This window comes from Erythranthe guttata, chromosome 14, assembly GCF_056151865.1.
Source record: "Erythranthe guttata isolate IM_541 chromosome 14, IM_541, whole genome shotgun sequence".
NCBI lineage: Eukaryota > Viridiplantae > Streptophyta > Magnoliopsida > Lamiales > Phrymaceae > Erythranthe > Erythranthe guttata.
The window spans coordinates 23,003,070-23,021,284 of NC_142546.1; the positions used below are offsets into that span (position 1 = coordinate 23,003,070).

At 33.6% G+C, this 18,215-nt stretch overlaps 3 protein-coding genes across 5 annotated transcripts; 1 reads left to right on the top strand and 2 right to left on the bottom strand.

Annotated features, from left to right (window-relative positions):
• Window positions 1-137: 137 nt before the first annotated feature.
• LOC105958894 (uncharacterized) lies at window positions 138-1,620 on the bottom strand. Its single transcript, XM_012982897.2, has 2 exons — window positions 1,285-1,620; window positions 138-1,156 (listed from the first exon to the last, which is right to left on the bottom strand). The coding sequence occupies exons 1-2, from the start codon at window positions 1,318-1,320 to the stop codon at window positions 305-307; spliced, it is 888 nt and encodes a 295-aa protein (XP_012838351.2). The 5' UTR covers window positions 1,321-1,620; the 3' UTR covers window positions 138-304.
• Window positions 1,621-10,920: 9,300 nt separating this feature from the next.
• On the bottom strand, window positions 10,921-12,225 carry LOC105959172 (transcription factor MYB59). Of its 2 annotated transcripts, none has more exons than XM_088813090.1 (3): window positions 12,031-12,225; window positions 11,765-11,894; window positions 10,921-11,680 (listed from the first exon to the last, which is right to left on the bottom strand). In XM_088813090.1, exons 1-3 carry the CDS (start codon window positions 12,146-12,148, stop codon window positions 11,134-11,136), a joined length of 795 nt encoding a protein of 264 aa, XP_088669216.1. In that variant the 5' UTR covers window positions 12,149-12,225; the 3' UTR covers window positions 10,921-11,133. The 2 variants fall into 2 exon arrangements, with proteins under 2 accessions (XP_088669216.1, XP_012838674.1); XM_012983220.2 differs by having other exon boundaries at window positions 11,999-12,225.
• LOC105959175 (UPSTREAM OF FLC protein (DUF966)) lies at window positions 11,515-17,926 on the top strand. 2 transcript variants are annotated; one of them, XM_088813088.1, is made up of 5 exons: window positions 11,515-11,654; window positions 12,423-12,472; window positions 16,412-16,671; window positions 16,759-16,828; window positions 16,920-17,926. In XM_088813088.1, the coding sequence occupies exons 3-5, from the start codon at window positions 16,428-16,430 to the stop codon at window positions 17,713-17,715; spliced, it is 1,110 nt and encodes a 369-aa protein (XP_088669214.1). In that variant the 5' UTR covers window positions 11,515-11,654; window positions 12,423-12,472; window positions 16,412-16,427; the 3' UTR covers window positions 17,716-17,926. The 2 variants fall into 2 exon arrangements, with proteins under 2 accessions (XP_088669214.1, XP_088669215.1); XM_088813089.1 differs by lacking the exon at window positions 12,423-12,472.
• Window positions 17,927-18,215: the final 289 nt, after the last annotated feature.

Consider the following 18,215-nt stretch of genomic DNA (forward strand, 5'->3'; position numbering starts at 1 on the left):
ACAAACATAGTGGGGATTTTGATAATTATGAATAGATAGCAGTGTTTCTATAATTTAGCATAAGTTCATGGGAAGTTTCATAATCTACCCAACAAATAATAAGTAAGGTCTTAAACGAAGAAACAATAACTTCAATTATGAAACGCCAAAATGCAATTAAACCTTAGTAAAATTAAAGATCCAAAGTCACTTAAAAATCTAATTAAAAACCAACCAATGTATGCATTGCCATTTACACCTCAAAAAAGCCCCCCTCCCCAATTTATACAAAATCCCGGACACTAAATAAATAAAACCTAGTTTTTCAACAGAACCTCTGTCGTTTCACCAAAGGAATATACCCATTATTAAAACCCCCATAAGACATCATCATCGGAGAAGACGAAGAACCACCACCACCGTTGCTCAGGCAATTCCCAAACCCTAAGTTACCAGAACTGAACACAGTTGCTGCTGCAGGTTTCTGGGCATAGTAAGCCACGTTCGGTGGCGGTAGTTTCTGACCAAAAACATCATCGCCGCCGTTGATCGGGACCGGAGGTATCTGGAAAGTCTGAAGCTGCGGCGGGTTCCGCCACTTCGGAAGCGGCCCCGCCACGAGGATGTTCTGAAGGAGCGGCCCGGCTTCTTTCACAGCCTGAAAGAACTTACCTTTCTCGGGCAAAGCCCGCCCCTTCACTAGGCTGTCGATGAGATCCATACCCGGATCCGTTTTCTGCACCGACCCGGACCCGGCGAAGAACTGTGCACTGTTGTTGGAGAATTCTGGAGACGAAACGGCGCCGTTTTCGAAGAGGGAGTCGACTACGACCGGGGGCGACTGGTAGTTGTAGGTTGTTTCGGAGGGGCTGTTTGATTCGGTGATGCTGGAATTCGCTTTCCCGGGTTTGGCGGCGCCGCCGCCGCCGCCGAGTGGGGTTTCGCCGTGGAAATGTGGGGACGTGTTTGGGAAGCTGCAGCCAAACGCGGCCTTGTTGTTGAGCAGAAGCTTGTGCACCTGGCTTCTAGCTTCGTCTCTCTCATCAATGGCGAATTTCAGCATGTTGATCAGATGATTCACGTGCTTGTTGCTCGTCTCCATCTCCGCCGCCGCCTCTGCTTTTATTTTCTGCAGTTCCAGCCTGGTTAACAGAAGCTCCTGCTCCATTTCTTCCGGCTAAATTCCACAACAAAAATCAGTCTTTAAATAATAATTTAAATTAAAAAAAAAAAAAAAACAGAGTATGATCAGTAGTGATTCAGTAATATAAATGATATATATTATGTATAAATATATATATATACCTCTGCATAACCCCACAAAGAATCCATCTCCCCCATTTTCTCTCTCTAAAATCTTTTTCTCTCTCTAAAATCTTGAAATTTTGTTTGAGAAATGAAAAGTGGGCAAGGAAATTAAAAGGGAGTTTTGAGAAGAGAGAGTTTGGTGTTTATATAGACTATATATATAGAGAGAGAGAGAGAGTGATAAAGGAAAGATCAATAAAAAGACAAAAGAAATCAATAAGCTTTACTAAATTAAAAACAACACCTAATTAAATTTCACATTCAAAATCCATTACTCTGAAAGAGAGAAAACTATACTAATATATGGAATCTTCAAAACCTTCCAAATAAATTAAGAAGAAAAAAAAGTCTCCCCTTTACCATTTTTAAATAAAAGTTTAGTGTTTATTGCATTTAGTACCCTCTGTATTATATCAAATTGCTGACAAACCACCACATGTTATTTTATTCGCAAAACCCCCATATAGTTCATTTTTTTAGCCCCTAAATAGGAGGAGTTTTGCAAATAAAATAACATAGGGTAGTTTTTTAGCAATTCGATATAATACAGATGTACTAATTGCAGTAAAGTCTTTCAAATAATTATGTGTTCATTTTAATCTGATATGAAGTCATTGGATTTTATTTTAGCAAAATGAAATTATTATGGGATATTTAAATTTGAAAATATGTAATGGTTTATCTCATTTATAGTTCTTTATCAAATTTAGTCAATGGCTAAATATATATTTGTTTCCATAATTATAATTCCTTGACAAAAGCTTTGTTTCTTTTTTTGAGCCTCTCAAAGGTTACAGTAAAAAGCAAGTCGTTAATCTCTTTACGCGGTTGTGTTAGTTAAAAAAGTTAAGTAGCAACGGACATTCTTTATTATATTATTACAGTTTTATTATAATTAACTCTTCATAATTATTTTTTAACTTTTCCCTGTTCTTTTTATTACCCCTCCTTTTTAGAGATGAAAATTACTAAAATAGATCTTCCATCATTAACCCCACCACTACTTAAATAGGTATAATTACACTTTGGATCCTTGAAATGTAGTATTTTTGCACTTTGCTCCTTAAAAAAAATGAATAGCACTTTGTTCCGTCGAAACACCATAAATTATTCACAATGCACCATAAATTGGATACCTAAAATTTAATGAAGGTAATTTCAATTTGTATTTGTATTTGTATTTTATTTGGCATATGTCATCCTAAAAAAGCACCACTAAAAATATTAAATTACATTCACTAGCTTTAAAAATTAACTCGGGTGCAATTTGCATAATTTATTGTATATCAAAGGTGCAAAGTGCCAAAAAACTATATATTATACACAGCTATAATATTAGTGGCGAAATGTGTTATGGACATGATAAAAAATAGTTACTATGAAAAACAATAGTAATTATTTCCTCACATAAGTAATTTTAACAACATTGAATTTGGTCTATGTTATGATTATTGACATTTAGTTGGCATATATATATATAGTAATAATTCGGTGAAAGTTAATTACTCAACTTTTTGTTAGAACTCATCAAATTTGAACTAATATATGTTCAATCATGACCATATTTTGTAAAACTTTATGACATTATTAAACTTTGGGAAATTATTTTACCAAGTACGTAACAATGATGCATTAAATAAAATATAATCCGAGCATATTTCATTACAGATTTTGTATGCTTTCGTATACATATATGCATATATAATTAGTTTATTACAAAATATTACAATATATTTCTTATTGAATATTATTAGATCATTGCGAACCTTTAATACGATCATATCGTTCGGATTTGACTGTTGAGTCCTCATTAATCACATATTTAACAAAGTTTTTATTATCTTTCTTAATTCTAATAGTTAGAATTTCTTCCTATTAATAATTTCAGGTTAAAAATCAACACGTGTCAGGCTTCCTAGGATTTCACTAATTCTATATATTTTTCTTTATTAAACAAATCCGAAAAATGGAATTAATATAATATAAATATCAACTCCTAGCAAAAACAACGAACGTGGATGAGGTCCGATGCATGAACTTTTTATTTTTTTATTTTCTTAATTTTAATTTAAGTTATATATTTCTCCCGACAAGCCGCTTCGGCGCTTTCTTATATTTCTATTACTACTAATTTTCAGCCACAAAATGACAATAACTACAATATTATAATAATTAATATTATAAATTTATAATGGGTGCATGATTGTTCCATACAACTTATCTGTGGCAAAATATTCCTCAAATTTTTAATTTATTAAAATTAAAATATTTCCCTATATATAGATGGTGATACTCATAAATATATTTAATTTCCAAACCGCATATAAGACAAATTTAATTTATTTAATTTGGCTAATGTACAATACAATGTATCTAGCGTCTCTCTCTCTCTCTCTCTCTCTCTCTCTCTCTCTCTAACCAACTGCTTCAGCAGCACACATGCGCATATACTATCCTACGACGTGTTATTCTCAAAGTATGATTAATTAATTATATTATATACGAACTGCGCAATCTAACATCAATTATTCACCCTAATTAATAAATTCATTGGGTGTATATTATAATATAAAGGATCTAGTAATTAAATAATAAATATGTGGATCATTAGCATATTAGATTATAATTGAACATTTTACTTGTAAGAATGAATCTTGGATTATGATCTGAATATATGTTACAAAATGAATACAGATTTATTCTAAAATTTAATCCTCCCAAATCTAAAACCCGAACGTAAAATTATGCATGCATATTTGATTATAAGTAAATAAATTATTATCTTTAGATAAAAATACCCAAAAGACCAAAACCCTCGTGATTTATAATTAAATAAATTGTCATCTACTAGAATGCTGATAATTAATTTCCTTTGATTTTTCTATACTTGTTTAGAATTGATTTGAGCGTTGAAAGTTTTCGTTAAATTAATTAACTATACTGTGATGCTATTAACAACTAGTATAATGTGATATATATATATATATATATATATATATATATATATATATATATATATATATATATACTGGCCTACACAAAAAGTCAAGAAACACATATATAGAACAAGTTGAGAAGAGAAAAGAGTAAAACACATCAAATCATCAACTTCAGTAACTATTTTTAAAGTTAATAATTCAAAATTATTGAATACATTTATTTTACATCTTCATGGTATAAAATCTAGACCATCAAGACGTTACCGCAAACTCTACTCATGTTAGATCGTCGGATAGTACACCGGACTTTGGATCTAAGATCGGCGGTTGTGAAATGATGAATGGAAAATAATAAGTATGAGAGAGAGTTTGAAAAAGATTATAAAGTATTTTTAGCGAGTACTAAGAGTTTTCTTCGAGCAAGCTTCTAAAAAGGCATTGTCTATTCGGACGTTGGGCCCAATAAATCTCTTGCGGCCCATACGTTTTACCTTTATACTATTTAATAAGCTCAATACGAGGGGTTTAGTAGTTTGGCCCAACCTTACCAAACTGAACCCCATCACACACACACACACACACACACACACACACACACACACATATATATATATATTAATTAAAGATTTTAGCATTCAATATTGTATAGATCGAGCTCGACACACATAGTAATGTATAAAATATACATTTCTTTATGATATATGAGCTATTAACTATAGGGGCAATTTGTTATAGGTCCCTCTATATTTATGTTTGTAAATCCAAGTCTAAATTTAATGTTTTAATAAATTAATAATATTTATTATGGCAAAAATACCCTTAGTTAAATTAAATAAATCCCCAAAAATCTCTCCATCAAAACAAATTCCCAAACATTTATCTTCCAAATATTAACTAAAACAAATAAATTAATTCATAACAAAAATAAACAATTTATTTTACAAACTCATACTCTAAAAACGCCATTGCAGCCCCACCACCGCCTATGATCCGGGAACTACGCACCTATGACTCCTCGAACTGCAAATAGCAAACTGAAAATTAGATTTTATATTATTGAATTGCAAACAACAAAATACCTATGATTTCGCCAAATACAAACAGCAAACTGAAAAATCAAAATCCATAAATTGTATTACTAAATTACAAACAAAAAATTATCTATATTTCGCCAAATGCAAACAGCAAACTGAAGAAAAACATTCAGCAAAACTTGTATTATTGAATTGCAAGCAATAAGCTACCTATGACTTGGCCAAATGCAAACAGCAAACTGAAAAAAATAAAAAAATCAGCATCATTAAAAACATCAACCAAAAAATTGTTTATGGAACAATTTGCAAACAACAAAAACATTAAAAAAAATGTTTGTAAAATGTAACTTAAGACATACCTTGCAAATTGTAAACCAGAGAAAATCGAATCTCAACATCAAACGCAATTCTTCAAACAGCAAACGAAGTTAAACCAACCTGCAAACGAAAATTGCTAACAATAAAAACGCTGGGAATGTTCTACATACATGAGACACAATGTGAAAGATTTTGGATTTCTGAATTTTTGTTGTCCTCTTTAATTCTTCCATCAAGATTTCATCTCATAATCTAAAAAGATCCCTATTTTTTTCCTTCTCTATATTATTTCTTTATCAAACAAGTAAAGAAAAAAAAACAGAGAAGCTCGAGAGAGGAAGAAAGGCGTGAGACACAGAGGGAGAGAAAGAGATGAGAGATTAAATACAAGGTGAGAGAAACGTGAGATTGAAACGAAAAGATATATGAGATTTATTTTCTTATTAATTGAGGGTGATTATGTCTATACATTAATTATTTTATTTTATTTATATTATTTTTTTGAGTCAAAGAACTTATGCCTATATTCATCTAGCAACTAGGATCTCTATCTTTATAAGTCCAAAATAAAGGGCGTCGAGCAAATTTCCCCTAAACTATAACGAAATTTATTCAATAAACTTCAACTAGTTGCTTTTTTTCCCTTTGTCATTAGAAAATAAAATAAGGAAGTTAATATTGAATTAAAGATCCTTGAACGAACCGAAGCAACGGTCTATAAAAGCAGAGACCATTTCGCCTTTTTCCCTCCTTAAAGTTGCTAACGGGTAACGACTTTACCCGTCGACCTAATCATGTGCTTTTTAATGCCATTATCATTTCAAAACCCTGTTTTTATATAAATAATTAATTTCTTTATCTTCTATTTCTCTTGGTCAGAGATAAGACATACTTAATTTCAGATTTTTGTCGGAATTATATTTTCAACTTATATCAGCTACTGAAGTATATCAGTATATGAAAATTTTGAGAAAAGAAAAAAAAAATTATTTTATAAATTCATGCTGTTGTTTATATACTTAAAAATAATGCAGGAAATTCTCTTGATTAGTGTTTTTTTTTTTTTTTTTTTTGAATAGGATTAGTGTTGTTTTTTAAACCATTCAAAAAACTTTAAGCATAAAACCTGAATCATGAAATCTTAGACCTTAATTCAATCACATGATGCAAGAAGGAAATCCATAATGCTTTTCATCATTGCTCATAATTTTGTTCACACCATTTTTTATTAATATGGAACCGGACGAAGAAATTAAGTTTTCTGTCTCGATCTCTCTTTCTCATTTCAGTTTTCATATGGAACCTTTTTTTTGTCTGGATTAGTCGGAAAATTCCCGGTTCGGAACAATCGACCCGGATTTTTGGCTTTTCCGGGTCTATGTATTGGATCAGACCGGCTTGGTCCTCGATTCACGGTTAAACTGGTCGAACCGGCCGGTTCGGATCGGTTTTGAAAACATTCACTATTAGTACCTTAATCTGCATTTAGCATTTCATATTCATTACATTAAAAAAAATAGTAGTATTACCATGGTTTATGAGATGCTACATTCAATGATACATCGGATGATTTTAAATTGTAAATCTATACAAATAATTATCAACTAAGCGCATATGCACATAGCTATGTGATCGTGTTGATTTGCGGCTTAAAATCACCCAATATTTTTCATCGAGTACAACATCTACAAAACCGTATTATTACCGTAATTGGCATTTAGCGTTATGGCATTTATTTATACATTAATTAATGAAGGAAGGAAAAAAGCGGATAAACATAATAAACGTTGTCGTTTTGCGCGGCGGCACATGGTAAGTAGGTATAATGTCATGTGGCAGCCGCTCTGGTAGTGACACGTGTAAGCGTCCCGAAGCTTGAGAGTGAGAGTGAGTTACTTTAAACTTGTCCGCTTGCTTGTGTGGGTACGTCTCTTGCTCTGGGCCGTGTCGAGTGGCACATGCATCCGACCTTTTTTATTCACTCCTAATCAAACTGGATTATTTATTTATTTATTATTCATTTTATATATTTATTCATTTGTATTTATATTTGGTAGGGTGCACATGCCTCCTACTATACCCTAAAAACATAGGACTATTTTCATAGCACTTTTTAATAGTGGTGGTGTGTAAAAAATAATTAATTATTTTCTTAAAGAAAATGGGGTTTTGATAATGTAGTTAAAAAATAATTACCAGCAGTTACAAGTTAACGTGTTTGATAAAAATTAAAATATCTAGGGTTTTCAGTTTTAAAATATGATAATATAGGCAGTGGCGACTGGCGAGTCCATGAATGTGTTACAGGGTGAAATGAAATTTTAGGGGTACGGGCAGCGCCTCCGAAGAAAATTTAGGATTTTTTTGTGACAAAATCAGAAAAAAAAAAAAAAAAAAGGAAAAAGAAAATTATAGTTTTTTTGCATTAATTTGAATTTTGTGTGGGCTGAATAATAATAATTAGGATTTTTTTGCATTAATTTAGATTTTAGGTGGGCTAATTAATAAAAATTTGGTAGGCTTAATATATATATAGGTATAATATGAGAAAAAAAAATGTAATTTAAGGGTGGGCTTGAGTCCATCTTCCCAAAAGGGTGGACTCGCCCCTGAATATAGGGTTGGTATACATAAATCCGCACCCGCCTCGAACCCATTTTAAGGGGCAATATAGAACCCGTTTCCTTCTAATTTATTTGCGGGGCGGGTCGGGTAAAAACATGCAGTAATTCGGTAAATACATGCAGAAACTTAAAAGAATGTTCTGGTAATAGATAATAGGGAGTTGAGTGTGACTGTGTGATGAGTAGTACTCAATACTCACTGATGGTGCAGGCAAGTTTGGTGAGTGAGTAGGTGCATGGCGGCAATCCTTGAAAAAGAAACACGTATATATATATATATATATATATATATATCGGTCCCGGTCAAAATTCAACTTTTCTTATTTTTCTGTATGAAAAGAACTGCTGCAGTCTTTTTCTTCTTTCTTTGTCCGAAAACAACCGAACCAGCCTTTAGCCAATCATAAAAAAGAGGAAATTTTATAGGGAACAAATGGCCTACTTCAAAGTTCAAAGAAATTCGAGAGAGAGAGAGAGAGAGAGAGAGAGAGAGAGAGAGAGAGAGAGAGAGAGAGAGAGAGAGAGAGAGAGAGAGAGAGAGAGAGAGAGAGAACCCTTCTCAATTGGCTCCTTTTTAATATTAATAATGATTGGAGATGAGAAATTGTGGTCATAAAGAATAAACTTTGATGATGGAAGGATGAAGAATCCAATGGGGGTTTTAATAATCATAACACTTGGAATTTGATTGGTTCGGTGACAGGGGCAAGTTACGAAAAAAATTTGCTTGTTTGAATAATTACAATCACCTTTTAACTATGTATTATTTGACGAAAAAACACCTCCTACAGTAGGCATATTTGACGTCATACGGGTGAACGTGCTAGACAATAAATAGTTGAGCTGTAATTATCAAAATATTACAAGTTTTTTCGTAATTTGAGCTTAATCTTAACTTGCCCTAAATATTTAAGGGGGGAAAGAACGAAAAATAATGAGGTGTTTATTTGACTTTATTTTTAAAGTTACTCCATCCATTTCAAAATAAATGTTTTTTAAGTATAAACTATAAACATTTTTAGGATATAAAATAATAACGGAAAATTCAGAATTATTTAATTCCTCTCTATTTCCATTTTATTTGATCCGAATAAAAACAAATATTTAATTAAGAGAAACGGGCTGTGCAATGGGCTAGGATTGTTAGTGGGCCGGGCTTATTTACACTATATTATTTCTTCAATTTAAGATTGTTAATTAAAGTAAAAAAATATTGGGCCTCGGATCCAACTCTAAAACGATGCCGTTTTAAATTATATTCTACTTCATAAAGAAAAGAAGAAAAAAAAAAAATGCAGCTTGATTTACTCGTCTCCGTCTCGTAGCTGAACAACTACGAGAAGCGGCACCGGCGGCTTTTCTCAGGTAATTCACTAATTTGCTCGTCGGCCTTTACTATTGTGTGTGTATCCGATTAATCGATTGAATTAATTTTCGATTCATTTTTATTTTTGCCTTTTTTATGTTAAAATTTTGCGAGTATTTCGCGGGTTCATTTTTTCTCCTTTCTGGTTGTGGAACGCATTATTTGAGCTGTGGAAATGTTTTTTGTGCCATTGGTTGGATCTAGATTTCTTCTTTGTCTTTAATTCGATTCCGTATTCATCTGGTTTGAATGATGTTTCTCTGTTGGATAATGTTGATTTTAGGGACTGTTGAATAATGGATTAATTATGCAAACTATTGTCATCGTACTGTTGATTCAATTTGTTAAGATGATTTATTGGAATTTGATGATCATATAGTATTCCTCTCCGTCGATAGTTATATTAACTTCTATCCAAATTCGATTTATTCCAAATTCAAAGCTCATCTAAATCATTTTATTGAAAACAGAACATAGCTCGTTCGTTTCTGTAAACGAGGGTGGGCACTGCGTGTTTAAATAAACAAAATCACGTGCTAAAAGTTTCGTTTCTCGTACCAAATTTCTTATGGAACTTAATACGTTGAATTTGAATTTAACGTTGCAGTTTGGATATATTGCTGTGACAACATCTGCTGGAATCATGGCCCACGAAGAAGAAGCTCGTAGAAGAAGTGTGAGGTAAAGTACAGTACTAGGATTCTTTTACTATGCGCGATATGTAGGTAACTGCTTTTTGATATGCGAGCAAGTTAAATGCATCTGAATTTACGATGCACATCCACTAAATTTTGTTATCCTAGCTAACGTCTATTGTGCATCTATGCTTCATTGACTCACGATTTATCAGAATAACTTACAATTACGGAAAGATAGCTTTACTAAAAGATGGGGTGCTTTGTATTATATTTGTGCGATAGTGCTTGATGTAACGTGGGCGATGTAAATACTCGAAAAACGTTGAGCGCATCTAAATTCTTTAGTTTTATAATTGGATACTTGTCTTTAATTTGTGCACAGTGCATGAACGTTGGTTACTCTTTCAATCTTTTGCAATGATTATAAATTCTATACAATTAGGAAAGGAAGATGATTTCTATGGGGAAAGTTGGATTTGAAAAAGTACCTTTAATTAGTGCGAAATAGGGAATAGCCACTACACCCACCAAAGAATAAATAAAATAAAACATTTAATTAGACCATTTTCAGAAAATTGGTAAAGTTATTGTATAACAATTCCCAACAGTAGAATCGAACTTTTTATATTCGTAATATGAATGCACCCTATGTACATATTTTATATACTTATTAATTAGAAATATGTATGTGCCATGCATCGCTCATGTTACTAGTTATACAAGCAAGAAACAAATTATTTCACATTCATACATTAGATGATCGGTATATTACAACGTACTTGATCACATAACTGCTGAAGAAAAATAGATATGAAACTGTACAACAGTTAATGAGAACTCCCTTACCCTAGTGAGACCTAACTTCTACGAACCAATTCCTTTTAATATAATAACTAAAAAATGAACTTGCTTAAGGTTCTTAGCCAGTCATATATTATAATTGTAAAAAGGAAAAGAATAAAACTGATCACCCATTGGCTGCATCAGCATCTTGCTTTTCTCGTCTTCTTCATCCATGGACCACAAGAAGGAGTCATCATTCGATGGGCAGTAATCCCATATGGGGGAGACCACCGTTTGCCATGTGAGCTCGCATCTTTCCCCCGAAAACTCGAATTCTTTCCATAAGTCATCCATGGAATACACCTCCTTGGTGCCGCTTTTTGCTAACTCCACACCGTTTTTCTTGCTTTCTCCAGGCTCGACAGCAGCAGCAGCAGCAGGGATCATCAAATCCTTTATTTCCACACCGCCCGTGTCGTAAAAACTCGTCTCCTTTGCCGGAGTAAAATCCTCCGTAGTAGGGCTATTGGATATCGATGAGGATGATGAAGAGTTATCCGAAGATGATATCGGAGAAATGGATTTCTTCTGCTTCTTGCTCTGTTGAGCCTTCTTCCTCATGTGGGTCCGCCAGTAGTTCTTGATCTCGTTATCGGTCCGACCAGGTAATTTTCTTGCAATTCTCGACCATCTTTAAATAAATTGCACGATCCATATTTCAGTTATATAGTAATATTAAATTGAGAATAATCGACGGATGGGTAAAAAGTGAAACCTGTTTCCCCATTTCGAGTGAAGTTCAAGAACGAGTCGTTCTTCATGAGAAGTCATCTTGACTTTTTTGAGGCCCGGGTGAAGGTAGTTAACCCAACGGAGCCTGCAACTTTTTCCTGTTCTTTTCAGACCTATTTACAAACAGAACAGAATTTAATTAAGTTTATTTTATTATCGGCTCGTGCATGGTGAGTAGTACCATGCGCGTGGGCGTTGCACAAAAAAACAAGCATACCTATATAGTGTCTCCCGCCAAACCCTTCAAACCTGATACTTTTGCTATGAAATCCCATCGGCGATCGCCGAACAAGTTCACGTAAAGTACCAGCTGGGCATCTTCCTCTTCTGTCCATGGCCCTTTTCTCGCTTCTTCTTTATTTTCCATTTTTTACCTCTCTCTCTCTAGATCTTCTTTCTCTCTCTCTATATATATATACCTCTCTCTTTCTTGATTGACTCTAGTATACTATGGAGCGTGTGCTACTGATATATATATAGTAATGATTTCTCGGCCAATACGGAAGGTGTACAGAATATACTGTTTCTTAATTTGCAAGAGACTAATTAATATATTAGAAATTGGGGTATGATAGATACGTGATGAGGGATCGTCGCCTTACATTTTATCTGCGATTTGATTATTTGATGATTGATGATAGGACAATATGCCTATACAACATATGTGATGCAAAAGCCGCCCCACTATAAAGTAAGTGCTGCTTTTTTTTTCCCTTTCCTTCTTTTGGCTTTAATTATTTGAATATAAGGCCATCTCCAACAGTTGTTTAAAAACTGATTGTTTATATCTATAATTTAAGAGACGAACAGTGTTATACACTATCACTTTTAACCTCACACTCCAACAACATTGTTTATATTTTACACAATTATCATATTTTATTTATTTAGAAAATTTTAGTTTAAATAAAATTAAACAACTATATTTCAACGAGCAAATTCGAACGACCGTATTGTAACGACCATTTAAAAAATTATTTGAAATAATAATATTATTAATAAAAAATAATATTTCTCAATAAAAAGACTAAATTTGAAAAATTGAATTCCAAAACAACTTTGAATAACTAAATTTATATATATATATATATATATATATATATATATATATATATATATATATATATATATATATATATATATATATATGTGTGTGTGTGTGTGTGTGTGTGTGTGTGTGTTGAAAGGGATGGATAGTGGTAAATTTATTATTTTTTATCTTTACATAATTTGTTAAATAGTAGTTTTGGTTTCTCAAATTTGAGAAACCAAAATCACAATTGGGCAAGTTTTGCATTTACCCATTTTGTTGTTGGAGCTCAAGTTTTGGGCTGAAATTATGTAAAAAATGTAAAAAATAGGTTTGCACATTACTCTTGGAGTTGCTCTAAGTGGATGATATGTTGATTTAACTTTCGCAACTTGCTATTCATTTTTTTAGTTTTTTCTTTAAATTTTACCATTTACCATGCTTTTGTGGCGTTCCATTTTCTTCGATTAATCAAGGCTTCGCTTATCTAATTCATAATATATTCACGCGCGCGTGTCTGTGTGTGATAGAAGATAATAGGATGAGCATATTCCTCAGTCTCAACTTGGATTCGGTAGTTTCCATTTTTGGTTGTTTCAGCTAACCTTATACCAATTAACATTAGGGGTACACTTAGTGGGACATTTTATAATTATAAATAGGGGGTAAGAGTAAAAATTAAATTAGTTTAATGAAAATTCATTGTAGTTAGTCATATAGTTGTAGAAAAAGGATGAATCTTCATCTTTTCAAGAATCAATTAGTCTCTCTTTAGTTTTATCCAGTAGAATCTGCACCCTTGATATATATATATATATATATATATATATATATATATGGGCAAACTACTGCCAACCCCCTAAAGTAAGGTCAAATTACAGAAAGTCCCCTCATATTTGAGTAATTACAACAATCTCTTTTCAACTATGTATTTTTTACACTTCCACCACTACGGTGTCAAATTTACCTACTAAATGAGGGGTTTTTTCATAAGAAAATACACAGTTAAGAGATAGTTGTAATTATCAAAACAAGAAGGGTTCTTTCATAATTGGCCCTTACCAAGGGTGGCCAAAATTTGCCATATATATATAAATACGAGCACCACTAAAAACCAAAAAGCAGAAAATTTATTGGCAGACACTGAAATATATAAAAATAAATATATATTATCATTTGAAAATGATACCACTGTCTAAACATCATTTTAAGAAAATAGTGGGATATTGCATCATTGTATTAGTTTCGCTATGACTTGGCAATATTCGGTCCTGGCACTTAAATTCAATAGAAATAATAATTTTCTAAAAATAAGTACTATATAGATATGCATGATTTTTTTTATTTTTTTTTAACTTTAATTCCCTAGTGATATATTGTTTAATCATTCTAAATGTGTACTATTTAAAGCGCACTCTTTAAGTTTTAAGATTGAACAAAATGAAAAATCTTGTTTTCTACTCTCCTATTTAATTGCTTTTCTTTTAGATTTGTAGCTAGATTCAAATCCTATATTATATAAATCACAAATTAATTCCAAAATTTGTCTTCATCAAAGATTGATGAATAATGAATACCTTGTCGATAAGAATATAAAACTTTATATGGGGAGTGGTGGCTCCTTACTTTAGGGGGTGTGAATTGTGATGGTGCAAGTGGGGTTTGAAAGTGTCGCAAAAATAGTTTATATTATGCTAAATCAAGTGAAATAAACCTTATAGATTTTTATTATGAATAATTAGTACACAAATACACACATATTAATGTGTAGATCAACGATAAAAAAATATCAGGTGTAACATTCACTGGGTATAACATTGAAATAATTCACTAAAAAAGGAACAAAAATGACGTGGAAGGCACCATTTTCTATGGCCACTACACTTCAAATTTGTTTCATTTTTATATGAAATATTAAATACAAGGTGGAGATAAGATAGAGACATATGTGGGGCACTTGTGCATATTGTCTTCATTCCAAATGCTTCTTTGACAAAAATCTAGGTAGGAAGAAAGGCATTAACTAGATAAATTTACCACTTTGCCCCTTGAAATATCATTTTTTTTGGGCCAGAATTAACATAGAAAGCCCATTTATTGGGCCTTACTATATCTCGTTTACTCAAAATCGAATGTTTGTGGATCTTGAAATCTTTTGGGCTTTAATTTTGTAGGTTGGTTCGTATTGAGCCCTTAGAATAATTCAAGTACATTTGTTGAATTAAGTTCTTTGGCCCACATCAAATACAATAAGCCCTTAGAATAATTCAAGTACATTTGTTGAATTAAGTTCTTTGGCCCACATCAAATACAATAGAACTTCGATAAATGAGTATTCAATAAATTGATAAATCTCGATTAAATAATAATTTCTTCTGGACACAACTTCGTGAAAATGTACTCGTTATTATTTTGCTAAACTAATAGAATTTTGTTTGTCCTGACTGTATTATTTATTTATGGAGTTTTAATTTGTACATGTACGAACTATTATATCTTCAAACTCAAAACAGACTGAAAAGATCCTACACAGGCTTGGATATTATCAAAAAAATGGAATACAAATCTTAACAGAAAATCGTCCATAAAGATAATCAAACAAGATAAAACCGCATTTCTATTTCACTCCAGCTTTCTGTTTCGAACACAACAAAAAAAAAAAAAAAATCAAAACATATATTACATTAGTGAACCTTATAAAATATAACTAACTAAAGAACATAAATTGTTTTTAATAAAATAGAAGTAATACTTTCGCAAATATATTAGTGAGTGATTGAATTTTATTATTATTCATTGATAGGGGTTTGACTTACTGAACACTAATTTTAATTTTTGAAATTTGCAATATAGCGAACTTCTGGTTACTCGAGATAATAACATTCATTAATTTGACTCAGTGTGTTTGAAGGGTGGACGGCGACTCGGTGGGGGAGGATAGAGTGCCAGTCAACGCAAGCTGCATAAGATGGGTCCCACATTCAAAGCATTTTTAATATGGATTGGTTTTAGGAACGCAATTAACGGGTCGGCAATAGTCAATGTTAGGTGAGACTAAAGAGTGGAATGTGGGAGTCAACTCTTTTGACCAACTGTGAACTTAGTTTTACTTTTACAAGTGAATTATTTAATAACATATTTATAAGATTTTGCTTTTTTTCATAAAAAGCAGAGGGTAGAAGAAAATTCATCATTAATTTAATTCTGCAAAAACTACACTTATAATGATATCAGTAATCAATATTTTGTTATAAATATTAATATTAAATGGGAGAAGTATATATTGGAGAAAATGCCAAAAAGGTACTGAAATTGAAAACTAAAAGATAGGAGCAGAAATGTAATGTATGATAAAAAAAGTTTGTTTGTTAGCTGTTGTCTCCCGCATCAATATTTGAATCTTCCCCTCCACACCCCGCCTTCCCTTTTCACACACACACACCCCCATAATTTGCACCGCTTCCCCATTTTTTCTTCTTCTATATAAATCCCCTACTCTCTCTCTCTCTTCTCTCTCTCATCATACCTCAAAATTCCAATAAAGCTGCTAATAAAATGGACTGATTTTGACTCTCACTACTCTGTACGATCATCAATTAGTGCGAACAGATCAACAATGGCGGTTTCGGGGTCCAGATCCGGCAGAATGACGGAGCTTCAGCTGACGAAGGTGTGGAGAGATCAACAGAGGGACGAAATTAGCCCTGAGAGAACCAAAGTTTGGAGTGAACCGCTGAACGACAAGTTGAAAACCGATCGGAGAGTGGCCGTTGTTTATTATCTCTCCAGAAATGGACAGCTTGAACATCCACATTTCATGGAGGTTCCTCTTTCCTCTGCTCACGGCCTTTTTCTCAGAGGTAATTTCATCGATTTCAGATTAATCGTCTCTTCCGGATTTGGAAATTATTGTTCACTGGATAATTGTATTTTTTTTTTAAATCCAGATGTAATCAGCCGCTTGAATGTTCTTCGTGGAAAAGGCATGGCGGCTCTGTATTCCTGGTCCTGCAAACGGTAATTAGTTTTTTTTTTTTTTTTCCGACGGTTGTTGATTTTTGTGGTGTGATTTTTGATTTTGATTTTGGGGATGGAATTTATGATTCAGGAGCTATAAGAACGGATTTGTGTGGCACGATTTGTCGGAGAACGATTTCATCTACCCGGCGCACAGCCATGAGTATGTTCTCAAAGGCTCGGAGCTTCTGGACAACACGTTTGCAGACACTGCTACCTCATCGCAGAGGCAACTGCCGCGGCCGCTACCGGCGCCGGAGCAGCCGCAAGTCAACGACGGCGAAATGGACTGCGCCAGAACATCCGAGAGGCGGCGGCGGAATCAGTCCTGCAGCTCCATCGACTTCAACCTCCAGGAGTACAACGTCTACAAAACAGAGTCCTCCGGCAGATCCGCCGCAGCGGCGGATGCTTCCACCCAGACGGACGATGGCCGGCGCCGCCGGCGCCGTCCGACTCACGAGATAGTGGAAGAGAAAAGCACGGAACCGTACGAAAAGGAACTTCACCGAGACGAAATCGAGATCTCACCGCCGCAGTCCGACTCCAGCCCCGAAACCCTGGAAACCTTGATGAAAGCAGACAAACGCCTGGTAATGCGTCCCGAGACGATCAACGAGGAGCCGACGGCGACGAGCGGGCACCAGATTTCGAGGGCGGGGAAATCGTCCGTTCTGATGCAGTTGATTTCCTGCGGTTCGATCTCGTTCAAGGACTGTGGGGCCGGACAGGGGCTGATATGCAATTACAACAAGATGAGGTTGCCACGTGGCGGGGGGAGGGTGAAACTGGAGGAGAAAGAGTACTTCAGCGGGAGCTTAGTGGAGACAAAGAAAGAGGAATTTCCGACGTTGAAAAGGTCCACCTCTTACAATGCCGATCGGTGAGTTTTGTTTGTACGTACTCCGAGTTTCACTGTGTATGATTTTGGGCAGAAGAAAGTAACAGTTGTGCGTCACTTTATTTTTTCTGATCTGTCCACAGTTTCACATGTCTACTTTTTTTTTGTGTCTGATTCGTTTAGTACTAGTTTACTTGTATTTTACACAAGCTCGTTTCAACTCCTCCATCAAATCAGAATCTTGTTACATATATAAATTCCTAGTCACATATTGGTAAATAATTTGAGTTATAAAATGTTGGCAATCGAAATTGAAATCGAGTCGTTTGCGACCCATTTGTAAGATGAATTCCTAACTCAGACTTGATTGGATGAAATTAAGAAATATTTATAAACATGTCAATTTATGTAAACCGGATGTGTTTTGAAAATTTAAATTATAAGTATATATATGAAAGATAAATAACTAATGTATTTTATGGAGGGTGGCATTCTTCAAACAAGAATACGATTTGTTCTTATTATAGTGGCTGAGCCAACATACGG

What these genes read in the sequence shown, in the direction of transcription:
- LOC105958894 (XM_012982897.2), bottom strand. Translation starts at nt 1,320, where the DNA reads ATGGGGGAGATGGATTCTTTGTGGGGTTATGCAGAG. An exon ending in CTTTGTGGGGTTATGCAGAG is followed by an intron (nt 1,157 to 1,284) that starts GTATATATATAT and finishes TGTGGAATTTAG; the next exon opens with CCGGAAGAAATGGAGCAGGA.
- LOC105959172 (XM_088813090.1), bottom strand. Translation starts at nt 12,148, where the DNA reads ATGGAAAATAAAGAAGAAGCGAGAAAAGGGCCATGGACAGAAGAGGAA. An exon ending in TTTCATAGCAAAAGTATCAG is followed by an intron (nt 11,895 to 12,030) that starts GTTTGAAGGGTT and finishes GTTTGTAAATAG; the next exon opens with GTCTGAAAAGAACAGGAAAA. An exon ending in CACTCGAAATGGGGAAACAG is followed by an intron (nt 11,681 to 11,764) that starts GTTTCACTTTTT and finishes ATTTATTTAAAG; the next exon opens with ATGGTCGAGAATTGCAAGAA.
- LOC105959175 (XM_088813088.1), top strand. Translation starts at nt 16,428, where the DNA reads ATGGCGGTTTCGGGGTCCAGATCCGGCAGAATGACGGAGCTTCAGCTG. An exon ending in TCACGGCCTTTTTCTCAGAG is followed by an intron (nt 16,672 to 16,758) that starts GTAATTTCATCG and finishes TTTTAAATCCAG; the next exon opens with ATGTAATCAGCCGCTTGAAT. An exon ending in TATTCCTGGTCCTGCAAACG is followed by an intron (nt 16,829 to 16,919) that starts GTAATTAGTTTT and finishes TTTATGATTCAG; the next exon opens with GAGCTATAAGAACGGATTTG.